Genomic DNA, 15,176 nt, shown 5'->3' with positions numbered 1-15,176 from the left:
TGTGAAATATCTGTTTTCACATGTGAAATATCTGTTTTCACATGTTGAGCTTAAATTTCACACGTGAAACCATATTTTCACATCTATTAAATTTAGAGTTCACATGTTAACATCACATTTTCACATGTGAGGAGAATATCATGTTTTCACCTCACGTGAAAATCTCACTTTCACATGTGGAATTGCAAGTTCACGTAAAAAAATAATTTACATGTGAAAATCAATCACATGTGAAAATCAAATTTGCAGGTTCACATGTAAGAAAACCCATGATTGTTTTTCACATGTGAATTTGCAATTCCAAATGTGAAAGTGAGTTTTTCAAATGTGACAGTTTTTCAAAATATGAAACTGCAAATTTCATTATTTAATGTGATTGTTTTTCACATGTGAACTTGTAATTCCACGCCACTCCCACTTTAGCCAAGGATGCCTCGTTTAAACACCTCGTCTAAATCTGATTTACAGTTTCACTTTCAAGAAAACTCCACATGGGGTTGAAATAATGTTATTCTCCTCACACGTGAAAAGAGGGTGGTAACATGTTGCAGTAGAAATGTTTCCACCAGTGGAATTAGGTTGACCACATCTAAAAAGCCCAAATGCAGGACAAGGGACCGCTTTTGCGGGACATTCGTGGAACACAGTGGACAGAAAACATTTTGGGGGGCAGGTTAGTGATCACGTTGAAATGGTGAAATAGTTCTAATGTATGAAGGTCACTGCCTGTTAAGGGGCAGTCCTTGATACTATGTACCCATTGATTTTTTTAAGAACTTAAGGTCAAATGTGTCATGACCTTAGTTCAACCGTTGTCAGAACTCAAAACATAAGATTGCTTTACGCCAATGTTTCTAGGGCCGCCAGAGAACGTGTGGTGAGACCGCATTTGCCTCAGTCATTTTCAACCCACTTTCAAAGCAGCAGCACCGACCAGGACAGTTACTTCTCAGAGCATTTTTGCGTTCCAGTTCAACATTTACCTGCTCGCAGTCTACCATTGAAATCCATTGAAGAATACACACAGAAAAGTTGCGCTATTTGTATTTGAGCAATATGATTTGTCGTTCATTCAAGCTCCCCTATGTTCCCGCGAGACACAACTTCTCGAGCACACGAGCAGAAGTTGATAGCTATGTGTGTGTGTATCACTGTAAATGTAACAGCTTTGAAATTGTATTAAGAATGCTGTACTGCAGGAAATCAGTAGGAATGAGGATTCTTTGACAAATTAAAAGTTTGCTCACACAACAGTAAATCAGTGACTGTTAGAGAGAGAGGGGGGGGGTTCTTCCTAGATAGTGGAGGGCTTTAGCTTCTTCGGGATCAGTGTCCCTTCCACCGGATGGTTGAGCTAACGTAGGCTAATGTAAATAGCATGAGGTTGTAAGTAACAAGAAAATTTCCCAGGACATAGACATATTTGATATTGGCAGAAAGCTTAAATTTTTGTTAATCTAACTGCACTGTCCAATTTACAGTGGCTATTACAGTGAAATAATACCATGCTATTGTTTGAGGAGAGTGCACAATTTTGAACAAGAAAAGTAATTAATAAACAAATTAGGCACATTTGAGCAGTCTTGATACAAAATTTTGAACAGAAATGAAATGGTTCATTGGATCAGTCTAACACGTTGCACATACACTGATGCCATCTAGTGGCCAAAATCTAAATTGCACCTGGGCTGGAATAATACATTGTGGCCTTTCTCTTGCATTTCAAAGATGATAGTACAAAAAAAATCCATAAACTTCCAAGTGTTTCTTTTCAAATGGTGCCAAGAATATGCATATCCTTTCATTAGGGCCTGAGCTACAGGCAGTTAGATTTGGGTATGTTCATTTTAGGTGAAAATTGAGAGAGAGAGAGAGAGAGAGAGAGATTAGTATAACCTTCCAAATAAAGGACTGCCTTTCTCTGCCTCTCTGTCTCTACACACACAGCAGGTCAGTAGAAATAGAACAGTTGTTTACTCTCTATGGGGAGGTCTGTAAAGGGCAGATCAACACACAGAGAGTCAGTGTAGCGCCAAATACATTTCCTTAAACACCATGGATCCTGCTGAGGAATATGAGACACCAACACCATGGAACCTGCTGAGGATCATGAGACACCAACACCATGGATCCTGCTGAGGAATATGAGACTCAACACAATGGATCCTGCTGAGGAATATGAGACCCAACACCATGGATCCTGCTGAGGATAATGAGACACCAACACCATGGATCCTGCTGAGGAATATGAGACACCAACACCATGGATCCTGCTGAGGAATATGAGACACCAACACCATGGATCCTGCTGAGGAATATGAGACACCAACACCATGGAACCTGCTGAGGAATATGAGACACCAACACCATGGAACCTGCTGAGGAATATGAGACACCAACACCATGGATCCTGCTGAGGAATATGAGACTCAACACCATGGATCCTGCTGAGGAATATGAGACACCAACACCATGGATCCTGCTGAGGAATATGAGACACCAACACCATGGATCCTGCTGAGGAATATGAGACACCAACCCCATGGATCCTGCTGAGGAATATGAGACACCAACACCATGGATCCTGCTGAGGAATATGAGACCCAACACCATGGAACCTGCTGAGGAATATGAGACACCAACACCATGGATCCTGCTGAGGAATATGAGACCCAACACCATGGATCCTGCTGAGGAATATGAGACCCAACACCATGGAACCTGCTGAGGAATATGAGACCCAACACCATGGATCCTGCTGAGGAATATGAGACTCAACACCATGGATCCTGCTGAGGATAATGAGACACCAACACCATGGATCCTGCTGAGGATAATGAGACACCAACACCATGGATCCTGCTGAGGATAATGAGACACCAACACCATGGATCCTGCTGAGGATAATGAGACACCAACACCATGGATCCTGCTGAGGATAATGAGACACCAACACCATGGATCCTGCTGAGGATAATGAGACCCAACACCATGGATCCTGCTGAGGATAATGAGACCCAACACCATGGATCCTGCTGAGGATAATGAGACACCAACACCATGGATCCTGCTGAGGATAATGAGACACCAACACCATGGATCCTGCTGAGGATAATGAGACACCAACACCATGGATCCTGCTGAGGAATATGAGACTCAACACCATGGATCCTGCTGAGGATAATGAGACACCAACACCATGGATCCCGCTGAGGATAATGAGACACCAACACCATGGATCCTGCTGAGGATAATGAGACACCAACACCATGGATCCTGCTGAGGATAATGAGACACCAACACCATGGATCCTGCTGAGGAATATGAGACTCAACACCATGGATCCTGCTGAGGATAATGAGACACCAACACCATGGATCCTGCTGAGGATAATGAGACACCAACACCATGGATCCTGCTGAGGAATATGAGACTCCAACACCATGGATCCTGCTGAGGATCATGAGACACCAACACCATGGATCCTGCTGAGGAATATGAGACTCAACACCATGGATCCTGCTGAGGAATATGAGACCCAACACCATGGATCCTGCTGAGGATAATGAGACACCAACACCATGGATCCTGCTGAGGATAATGAGACACCAACACCATGGATCCTGCTGAGGATAATGAGACACCAACACCATGGATCCTGCTGAGGATAATGAGACACCAACACCATGGATCCTGCTGAGGAATATGAGACACCAACACCATGGAACCTGCTGAGGATCATGAGACACCAACACCATGGAACCTGCTGAGGATCATGAGACACCAACACCATGGAACCTGCTGAGGAATATGAGACACCAACACCATGGATCCTGCTGAGGAATATGAGACACCAACACCATGGATCCTGCTGAGGAATATGAGACTCAACACCATGGATCCTGCTTAGGATCATGAGACCCAACACCATGGATCCTGCTGAGGAATATGAGACCCAACACCATGGATCCTGCTGAGGATCATGAGACACCAACACCATGGATCCTGCTGAGGAATATGAGACTCAACACCATGGATCCTGCTGAGGATCATGAGACACCAACACCATGGATCCTGCTGAGGAATATGAGACACCAACACCATGGATCCTGCTGAGGAATATGAGACCCAACACCATGGATCCTGCTGAGGAATATGAGACCCAACACCATGGATCCTGCTTAGGATCATGAGACCCAACACCATGGATCCTGCTGAGGAATATGAGACACCAACACCATGGATCCTGCTGAGGAATATGAGACCCAACACCATGGATCCTGCTTAGGATCATGAGACCCAACACCATGGATCCTACTGAGGAATATGAGACCCAACACCATGGATCCTACTGAGGAATATGAGACCCAACACCATGGATCCTACTGAGGAATATGAGACCCAACACCATGGATCCTGCTGAGGAATATGAGACCCAACACCATGGATCCTGCTTAGGATCATGAGACCCAACACCATGGATCCTGCTGAGGAATATGAGACTCAACACCATGGATCCTGCTGAGGATCATGAGACACCAACACCATGGATCCTACTGAGGAATATGAGACCCAACACCATGGATCCTGCTGAGGAATATGAGACCCAACACCATGGATCCTGCTTAGGATCATGAGACCCAACACCATGGATCCTGCTGAGGAATATGAGACCCAACACCATGGATCCTGCTGAGGAATATGAGACCCAACACCATGGATCCTGCTGAGGAATATGAGACACCAACACCATGGATCCTGCTGAGGAATATGAGACTCAACACCATGGATCCTGCTGAGGAATATGAGACCCAACACCATGGATCCTGCTGAGGAATATGAGACTCAACACCATGGATCCTGCTGAGGATCATGAGACACCAACACTAACTACACTGAACAAAAATATAAACGCAACCATTTTCTATGTTTCTCTTTTGCCAAGACAATCCCAAAAACCTGACAGGTGTGCCATATCAAGGAGATAATTAAACAGCATGATCATTACACAGGTGCACCTTGTGCTGGGGACAATAAAAGGCCACTCTAAGATGTGCAATTTTGTCACACAATAACACAGATGTCTCAAGTTGTGAAGGCGCGTGCAATTGGAATGCTAACGGCAGGAACGTCGACCAGAGCTATTTACAGAGAATTTAATGTAAATTTCTCTACAATAATTCTCCTCCAACTTCGTTGTAGAGAATTTGGTAGTACGTCCAACCGGCCTCACAACCGCAGACCACGTGTAACCCCGCCAGACCAGGACCTCCACATCTTCACCTGCGGGATCATCAGAGGGGGGAGGGCAAGGGTGCTGAGGAGTATTTACAGTGGGGCAAAAAAGTGTTTAGTCAGCCACCAATTGTGCAAGTTCTCCCACTTAAAAAGATGAGAGAGGCCTGTAATTTTCATCATAGGTACACTTCAACTATGACAGACAAAATGAGGAAAAAAATTCCAGAAAATCACATTGTAGGATTTTTAATGAATTTATTTGCAAATTATGGTGGAAAATAAGTATTTGGTCAATAACAAAAGTTTATCTCAATACTTTGTTATATACCCTTTGTTGGTAATGACAGAGGTCAAACGTTTTCTGTAAGTCTTCACAAGGTTTTCACACACTGTTGCTGGTATTTTGGCCCATTCCTCCATGCAGATCTCCTCTAGAGCAGTGATGTTTTGGGGCTGTTGCTGGGCAACACGGACTTTCAACTCCCTCCAAAGATTTTCTATGGGGTTGAGATCTGGAGACTGGCTAGGCCACTCCAGGACCTTGAAATGCTTCTTACGAAGCCACTCCTTCGTTGCCCGGGCGGTGTGTTTGGGATCATTGTCATGCTGAAAGACCCAGCCACGTTTCATCTTCAATGCCCTTGCTGATGGAAGGAGGTTTTCACTCAAAATCTCACGATACATGGCCCCATTCATTCTTTCCTTTACACGGATCAGTCGTCCTGGTCCCTTTGCAGACAAACAGCCCCAAAGCATGATGTTTCCACCCCCATGCTTCACAGTAGGTATGGTGTTCTTTGAATGCAACTCAGCATTCTTTGTCCTCCAAACACGACGAGTTGAGTTTTTACCAAAAAGTTCTATTTTGGTTTCATCTGACCATATGACATTCTCCCAATCTTCTTCTGGATCATCCAAATGCTCTCTAGCAAACTTCAGACGGGCCTGGACATGTACTGGCTTAAGCAGGGGGACACGTCTGGCACTGCAGGATTTGAGTCCCTGGCGGCGTAGTGTGTTACTGATGGTAGGCTTTGTTACTTTGGTCCCAGCTCTCTGCAGGTCATTCACTAGGTCCCCCCGTGTGGTTCTGGGATTTTTGCTCACCGTTCTTGTGATCATTTTGACCCCACGGGGTGAGATCTTGCGTGGAGCCCCAGATCTAGGGAGATTATCAGTGGTCTTGTATGTCTTCCATTTCCTAATAATTGCTCCCACAGTTGATTTCTTCAAACCAAACTGCTTACCTATTGCAGATTCAGTCTTCCCAGCCTGGTGCAGGTCTACAATTTTGTTTCTGGTGTCCTTTGACAGCTCTTTGGTCTTGGCCATAGTGGAGTTTGGAGTGTGACTGTTTGAGGTTGTGGACAGGTGTCTTTTATACTGATAACAAGTTCAAACAGGTGCCATTAATACAGGTAACGAGTGGAGGACAGAGGAGCCTCTTAAAGAAGAAGTTACAGGTCTGTGAGAGCCAGAAATCTTGCTTGTTAGTAGGTGACCAAATACTTATTTTCCACCATAATTTGCAAATAAATTCATTAAAAATCCTACAATGTGATTTTCTGGATTTTTTTTCTCATTTTGTCTGTCATAGTTGAAGTCATATGATGAAAATTACAGGCCTCTCTCATCTTTTTAAGTGGGAGAACTTGCACAATTGGTGGCTGACTAAATACTTTTTTGCCCCACTGTATGTCTGTAATAAAGCACTTTTTGGGGAAAAACTCATTCTGATTGGCTGGGCCTGGCTATGCCCTCCCAGGCCCCCCCTTGGCTGTGTCCCTGCCCAGTCATGTGAAATCCATAGATTAGGACTTGGCTGATAAATTGGCTGATATCCTTATATGAACTGTAACTCTGCAAGATATTTGAAATTGTCGCATGTTGCGTTTATATTTTTGTTCAATATATTTCATAAGATCCCTGGGTGACCCTACTGTAAAAAAGGTGCTTTAGAAATATACAACACCGTATGTCGTTCGTCCCTGACTATGTCATTTCTACTGAAATTGGCTTTACGAACAAAACCAGAACAAAACTATGTCCTTGTAATTCCTCACTACTCACTAGACACAGACACTAACGAGGAACTAGGTAGAAATGGGGAGCCTGAGGAGATCAACCCAACGTCAGAATTACCATCAAATATGAGGAAGAGGTCATAGTTATGTCTGCAAATGTGACCAAATGTGGAAAAAACAGTTAGGTTTAAATCTAAATCAGTTGGTATCAACAGATAGACATATTTATTTTGCCCTTTTACAGGAAACCATATTTATAAGTGAATGAAGCAGAAGTGAAGTTGACATTATATGGTAAATAATTCAGGCTGGTGTCTGCATTCGATAAGAGATGTAAGGTGTAAACTAGGCCTAGGGTTGGCAGGACAGACACGAAGAGGAAGTGAAGGGTATGAAAACAAGAAGTAACTGGCATGCAGCTGTCCAGGGGCCCTTACCGACTGATTCTGACTGTCCAGGGGCCCTTACCGACTGATTCTGACTGTCAAGCGGCCCTTACCGACTGATTCTGACTGTCCAGGGGCCCTTACCGACTGATTCTGACTGTCCAGGGGCCCTTACCGACTGATTCTGACTGTCCAGGGGCCCTTACCGACTGATTCTGACTGTCCAGGGGCCCTTACCGACTGATTCTGACTGTTGTTTTTACCCAAATGTGTTGGCCAAATCTTTATAGGGTGTTAACATTTCATAATTTCCTGAAGAAAAAATATTTAAACATAAAAGAAATATGTATTTTAATTGTGTGATGTTAATAATAATTATAGCAGTTCATTTACAGGTGAATGTCAGTTTTGGGGATAGGGATTCCCCTCGAAGACATTTTGAAATGGACTCCCCAATCGCTAAATCCACCCCAGCGTACATGGGCGATGATAGAATCTAACATTTGACCCACTACCATCTGGTTATCAACTCAGACAACCTACGTACTACTTACACCATGATAAGACCTTGGCCCTGTCCAGAAACAACCCCGGATTAGGAAGAAGAACGAGGTTCACCAAATGAAGTTAGGAGACAGCACAAGAGTTGCAATTTAATAAGAGTAGCATTTTATTGTAAATAATAATGGAAAAGCAGTTTACCTATAAAAACATCCCACTTCAACCCCAGCCCTTAGAAAACATGCTTACATCTCTTTCTCAAGTGTGAGTCTATGCTGTGCATCACTGAGTCAACACGTGGCAATATTTTTTTGGGTGGACATTTTTAGTAAGTCTTACTGATTCAAAGAACAACATCAGTCCCTGAAAGCGCCAGAGTGGATGTAGGCTTTTATTCCAGCCAGGCAGTAACACACCTGATTCAACTGATTTCTAAGTGTAGCCATTATCAATCATCATATTGCTTACGACTCTACTGTATGTATTGCTTACAGTGGTAGAATGGCTAAGATAAATTCAGGTTATGTAAGACATGACTTAGGGAATCAGAGTCAGTTATCAACTCAGTGGGTTTTTTCATGAAGCAGCAGCAGCAGCAGAGTATAGTTCCTCCTATCAGAAGCAGTGAAGCGGCCCACCTATTCAATTCAGCTGAGAACGTAAGGTTATTACTCCGCAGGAAGTTCTCAGGGTCCGAGTTTGGTGTCAAGTCAAGGACAACCAAGAAGATCAAGATCAGGTGGATGAGACCAGCCAGGATGAAGAATATTCCGCCAAAGATAATCACTTCAGTTATAGACGTATTCATATTCCTCTGGGTACAGTTGGTGCACTTTGTTCCTGAGATGGAGAATATCATCCCTAGCAACCCTATAATAATGGAGAAGTAGGTGATGAGCTGACTCAGAATGACCTCTCTGTACTGTGGAAAGTCCATCACTCCCGATGTAAGCAAAGCACAGGGCACTATGGAGACAATCCATCCTATGACTCCCAAAGTGATGCCCATGATCTCCATGCCCTTCGACATGCTGGCTCCCTGCGAGCATCTCTCTCTACTACACCTGCACTTCCTGGAAGAACGAGGATGTGACTCAACAAAGAGAATCCAGAACAGTGGAGATGTTAGACTTCCAGAGAAGATCCTGGATTCTACAGGCCTACAGCTTCAGTCTTTGCAGGTGAAGTTCTAGAACAGCAGCTTGTTCAACATTATTTTCTCACAGACGTTTATTGCAGAGTTCTTCTGTGAGTCTAGAGAGGCCGGCCAATCAGAAGCCCTCTAAGGGGTGCTTGACATAATCTGCTGCCATGGAACAAAACCTGTACAGATGTGGTGAAGTCTGTGGTTGTTCGTTTCTAGAGGACTTTCTGTGGTTGTGAGTTTCTAGTCAAGCCTGTTTCTACCCCAGCTGTTTTGTTGTTGCCCTGGCAGAACTATGCAATATGGCAATATTGCACAAGATCCCCTGAAGTTTTGGGAAGACTATGAAGTTTAATTCAATTCTGTGCATTTATATTGAAAAACACTGGTCTATGGTAACACCATATCATATAAGATACTAGTGATGGAATTTAAGGGAGTTGTTAAGTTGGGAATGTCTCTCTTAAAGTAGTAGGAGCAGCTGCGTCAGACTATGGTCCCACCACAATATGACATAAACTCCTCTATGACCTTTTGCAGACAGCGCTGTTTGCGGGAGGTTGATTGAGTCGTCGTTGAGTCTGGCTGGTTCCTCTTGAAGATGCAGCAGCAGAGTTTGGTCCCTCCTATCAGGGGCATGGAGGCAGGCCACCTATTGAATTCAGCCAAGTAACCCAAAACACCAAAATGATCCAGCAGGTATGGGATATTCTGAATCATGTAATGGTCAACCAAGAAGAGTGTGGTGAGCTGGAGGATACCAGCCAGGATAAAGAATGTTCCACTGATAAACTTGACTTTGACCCGGGTCCTGTTACTCTTGATGCAGATAAAAACTTGGCCCCAAAGATGGACCCCATCTCTCCTAGAGTACCCAGAGTACCCAGGAGATGGAAGTGATCGTCTTCAGAGCCCATTTGACCCAACTGGAGGGTCCATAAGAAACTACTATACAGACAACACAGGGCACTAGGGAGACTATCCATCCAAAGGCTCCCAAAAACATGACTCAATCTCACTAGGTGGGCAGGAGCTGCACAGTATGACCACCATAACCAGGAGCAGGGCCGCTGCCTCCCAGCAGATGTAGAGCGACTCCCCCAAATGGTGCTGGCCGTCCAGGAGACAGCAACGAGCACCAGGATTACAGCCAGGATGAAGATCATTCTGGAGATGATCATTACTTTGGCCTTGGACTTTTTGTTATTGATGTAGTTGGTGCACTTGGCCCTGACTATGGAGACTCCCAGAACCTAGAAGATGATGGCGATGATGGTCATGGCTCGGTCGGCCTGCAGGTTCTGAAGTAAGGCCAGCATGGAGTTGTAGACCTTGCACTGCATCAGGTCTCAGGTCAGGTCCCAGGTTACATGAGAGATGATAATGTTGTAAGGTCTACTACACCTGTTGTATTCGGCACATGTGACAAATTAAATTTTTATTGATTTGAAGCTAGCCAGTCTGCACACTGGCTCAATTCAATTCCATCACTAGTATCTTATATGATCTTATGTTAACACAGCCCAGTGTTTCTCAATATAAATGCACAGAACTGAATTAAGCTTCATAGTCTTCAAAAGGTTTCAGGGGATCTTGTGCAATATTGTATATAACTATATAACTTCTGCAAAGGAAACAACTTATTCGTTCAGATGTGGGGCGGTATGTGGTTGACACACACTTAACGGAGATACTAGTGACATTCAGTTAGATTGAAACTACATGCTGAAAAACTCTTGAGTGTGAAATAAATAATTTTAAGGTACGATCCATGGACAGAAATTAACTATACAATAGACTAAATAGACTAATGATAACAGTTTCATAAACATAGTTGAAATAATTAGACACTATGATATATGTTTCAGTCAGAAGATCCCAGTCACTGACTGTAGGCTTGTGGTTAACGTGGTGAACATAAACAGGAAATGCACAGCAGCAACCAGGAAACACTTTGCATCCAGATACGTTTTTTATTTGAACATCTTTAACAGGATTAAACAATCAACCTCTGATTCAATTCCTTCTCTATTTAAATTCATCCCATTTTAAAGAAACATAAAGAGAAGTATCAATACTGGTATAGAACATCAGAGAGGAAACAGTCAGAATATGTCCCTTCATTGCAGAGTCTCATCAGTACCTTCTCCTCCCAGTCCAAAATAACTGAATATTTGAACACAATATGTCATAATCTCCCCTTTGACGTGTTAAAGACAAGGTGGAACAATAACTATCTTGCTTTCACACATATCTGGTCCTTTCCGACTGTTAAAAATTGAACAGAAAGGATAGAGGCCATTTTATCATAGAATTACATATAGAATCACAATTCTATTCTCTCCATTGCTTTCAATTAAAGAAAGTACAGTTTCTCTGTTAAAGCAGTAGCAGCAGCAGCTGCACCAGACTATGATCCCAACACAATATGACATAAACTCCTCTATGACCTGTTGAAGACAGAGCTGTTAGCGGGAGGTTGATGTAGTTGTCGTTGAGTCTGGCTGGTTCCTCTTGAAGATGCAGCAGCAGAGTATGGTCCCTCCTATCAGGAGCATGGAGGTGGACCACCTACAGACTTCAGCTAAAATAACCAGGGCATGTTGGGTAAACAGGATGCGTGGGTAAAGCTGCAGGTGGACATCCGTTCTTAAGTAATGGTCAACCAAAAACACAGTGGTGAACTGCAGGATACCAGCCAGGATGAAGAATATTCCAACGGTAAACCTGGCCTTGATCCTGATCCTTTTACTCTTGATGCAGTTACAGCACCTGGTCCCAAAGATGGACCCCATCACTCCTAGAGCTCCCAGGATGGTGGAGATGGAGGTTGTCATCAGAACCTTCCACATGCCCCCATAGTGGGGCTCAGGAGGATAACTGAATGGGAGCAATATAGAGAGAGCACAGGGCGCTAGGGAGACTATCCATCCGAAGATTCCCATCATCCATCCAAACACTCCCACAGTGATGCACAGTGTGACCCCTCCAATCAGGAGCAGGGAGGCCGCCACCCAGCCGATGTACAGCGAGGCCCCCAGCTCAGGCTTTCCTTCGAACCACATGCCGAAGATGATGAATATTGCTACCCAGGAAACAGTGATGATGATGAGAAATCCAGCCAGGATGAAAAGTATTCCAGCGATAATGATCAACTTGGCCTGAGATGTTTTGTCTTTGATGCAGTTGGTGCTCTTGGCTCCGACCATGGAGACTGTGACCCCCAGAACAACCAGGATGATGGCAGTGAGGATCATGGCTCTGGCAGGCTGCAGATCATATTCCCAATACCACATGGAGTTGTACACCTCACACTGTGTCTTTCCCGTGCCTTGGGTAACACAGCTCATCCACAGGCCGTACAAGACCACCTCTGTGGTGGCAACGTTATCTGCTATAATGGTTGTCACTATCCAGGTGGGGAGAGTACAGACCACGATGGTAAGTATTAATCCTATGACTCCCAGGGCGATGCCCACGACCTCCACCATTTTCATGATATCCATGCCCATCAAAATGCTGTCTCCCTGACTACGTCTCGCTCAGCAGATTTGTTCACTCTGAAGCTCGTTGCTGAGATCTTATGTAAGATTTGGGAGCTGATCCATTCAGACGACCTCTATAACTGCTCAATGCTGTGATGTCACTTAAATATGTTGTTATGGAAACAGAAATCCTATTAATACAGATGTGGGGCAGGATGTGGTTTCGACCCAAATGTGTTAAAAACTCTACTCAGTTCAAACTCATAAAACAACATTGTGTAACAAAATGGAATGTTGAGATGCAACCTACAATAAACCAATAATGATCAATTAGGGATAATTATAAAATAAAAACTATCCAGAAATGTTGTAGGGAAGTGATGAAAATTTTAAATTCAAATTTTGAGTTGGGCTAAAGACGTAGTAAAACCTGTTTTAGTCTTCCCTCAACCCAATCCTAACCTTAACCATTAGTGTGGAAAATGCTAAACTGACTCATGATCAGCACTCAAGACGTGCTCCTCCAAGCTATTCAGTCCTCCTGTAATGCCATATCTACGGCAGATGTTTTTGAGAATGTGTCTCGCACATAGGCAACTATACAGCTGACAGGAGTCTAGTATTTTGTATAGAAGTGTAAATGTTATGTGTTAAGACATAAAGGCCCATGTGAGCACCAGTACCATGGAACAAGTGATGGCATTTATTATATCTTGCTTCTGACCCCGTCCTATTGAGAAATATTATTTTGGTTTTAAAAATCAGATTGCTTATTTTTCATTTCATTTGATTAAACACCAAGGATAGCAACACCTCCCCTCATTGAAAGCTTTTTTTGTCCTGCCCAATGCAGTCTCTAAAATGTACCATTGTGTTTTATTTGTTAAAACAGAGCCCTCGGGTATGTAAAGCCCTTTGAGGTGAAGAGAAGTGCTTTACAAATGCAAATGTTTGTCTTGTGGTTTAGCAAAAATTATGATTAAAATCTCCTGCAAAGACAGATGAACAGAGAGCAGACAGGAGAGTAACAGACAGGGGTAGTAACAGACAGGGGATTAACAGACAGGGGAGTAACAGACAGTGGAGTAACAGACAGTGGAGTAACAGACAGAGGAGTAACAGACAGAGGAGTAACAGACGGGAGTAACAGACAGAGGAGTTGCAGAAAAGGGAGTAAAAGACAGGGGAGTAACAGACAGTGGAGTAACAGACAGTGGAGTAACAGACAGTGGAGTAACAGACAGAGGAGTAACAGACAGGGGAGTAACAGACAGAGGAGTTGCAGAAAAGGGAGTAAAAGACAGGGGAGTAACAGACAGGGGAGTAACAGACAGGGGAGTTACAGACAGGGGTAGTAACAGACAGGGGAGTTACAGACAGGGGAGTTACAGACAGGGGTAGTAACAGACAGGGGAGTTACAGACAGGGGAGTAACAGACAGGGGAGTAACAGACAGGGGAGTAACAGACAGTGGAGTAACAGACAGTGGAGTAACAGACAGGGGTAGTAACAGACAGGGGAGTTGCAGACAGGGGAGTTGCAGACAGAGGAGTTGCAGACAGGGGAGTAACAGACAGGGGTAGTAACATACAGAGGAGTTGCAGAAAAGGGAGTAAAAGACAGGGGAGTAACAGACAGGGGAGTAACAGACAGAGGAGTTGCAGACAGGGGAGTTGCAGACAGGAGAGTAACAGACAGGGGAGTAACAGACAGGGGAGTAACAGACAGAGGAGTAACAGACAGGGGAGTAACAGACAGAGGAGTAACAGACAGGGGAGTTGCAGACAGAGGAGTTGCAGACAGGGGAGTAACAGACAGGGGAGTAACAGACAGGGGAGTAACAGACAGGGGAGTAACAGACATGGGAGTAACAGACAGGGGAGTAACAGACAGGGGAGTAACAGACAGGACAGTAACAGACAGGGGAGTAACAGACGGGAGTAACAGACAGGGGAGTTGCAGAAAAGGGAGTAAAAGACAGGGGAGTAACAGACAGTGGAGTAACAGACAGTGGAGTAAACAGACAGTGGAGTAACAGACAGAGGAGTAACAGACAGGGGAGTAACAGACAGAGGAGTTGCAGAAAAGGGAGTAAAAGACAGGGGAGTAACAGACAGGAGAGTAACAGACAAGGGAGTAACAGACAGGGGAGTAACAGACAGGGGAGTAACAGACAGGGGAGTTACAGACAGGGGTAGTAACAGACAGGGGAGTTACAGACAGGGGAGTAACAGACAGGGGAGTAACAGACAGGGGAGTAACAGACAGTGGAGTAACAGACAGTGGAGTAACAGACAGGGGTAGTAACAGACAGGGGAGTTGCAGACAGGGGAGTTGCAGACAGGGGAGTAACAGACAGGGGAGTAACAGACAGGGGTAGTAACAGACAGAGGAGTTG

At 44.2% G+C, this 15,176-nt stretch overlaps 1 protein-coding gene and 1 pseudogene across 1 annotated transcript; both read right to left on the bottom strand.

The window, feature by feature from the left end:
- Positions 1–10,271: 10,271 nt before the first annotated feature.
- On the bottom strand, positions 10,272–10,636 carry LOC120021124 (annotated as a pseudogene).
- A 1,125-nt stretch (positions 10,637–11,761) lies between these two features.
- LOC120021123 (claudin-4-like) lies at positions 11,762–12,790 on the bottom strand. Its single transcript, XM_038964761.1, has one exon. It carries the CDS (start codon positions 12,788–12,790, stop codon positions 11,762–11,764), a length of 1,029 nt encoding a protein of 342 aa, XP_038820689.1.
- Positions 12,791–15,176: the final 2,386 nt, after the last annotated feature.

Source organism: Salvelinus namaycush, chromosome 26, assembly GCF_016432855.1.
Source record: "Salvelinus namaycush isolate Seneca chromosome 26, SaNama_1.0, whole genome shotgun sequence".
In the NCBI taxonomy this organism is placed as follows: Eukaryota; Metazoa; Chordata; class Actinopteri; order Salmoniformes; family Salmonidae; genus Salvelinus; species Salvelinus namaycush.
Note: the sequence above shows the minus strand (reverse complement) of the source record. Positions and strands in the feature narration are given on the sequence as shown.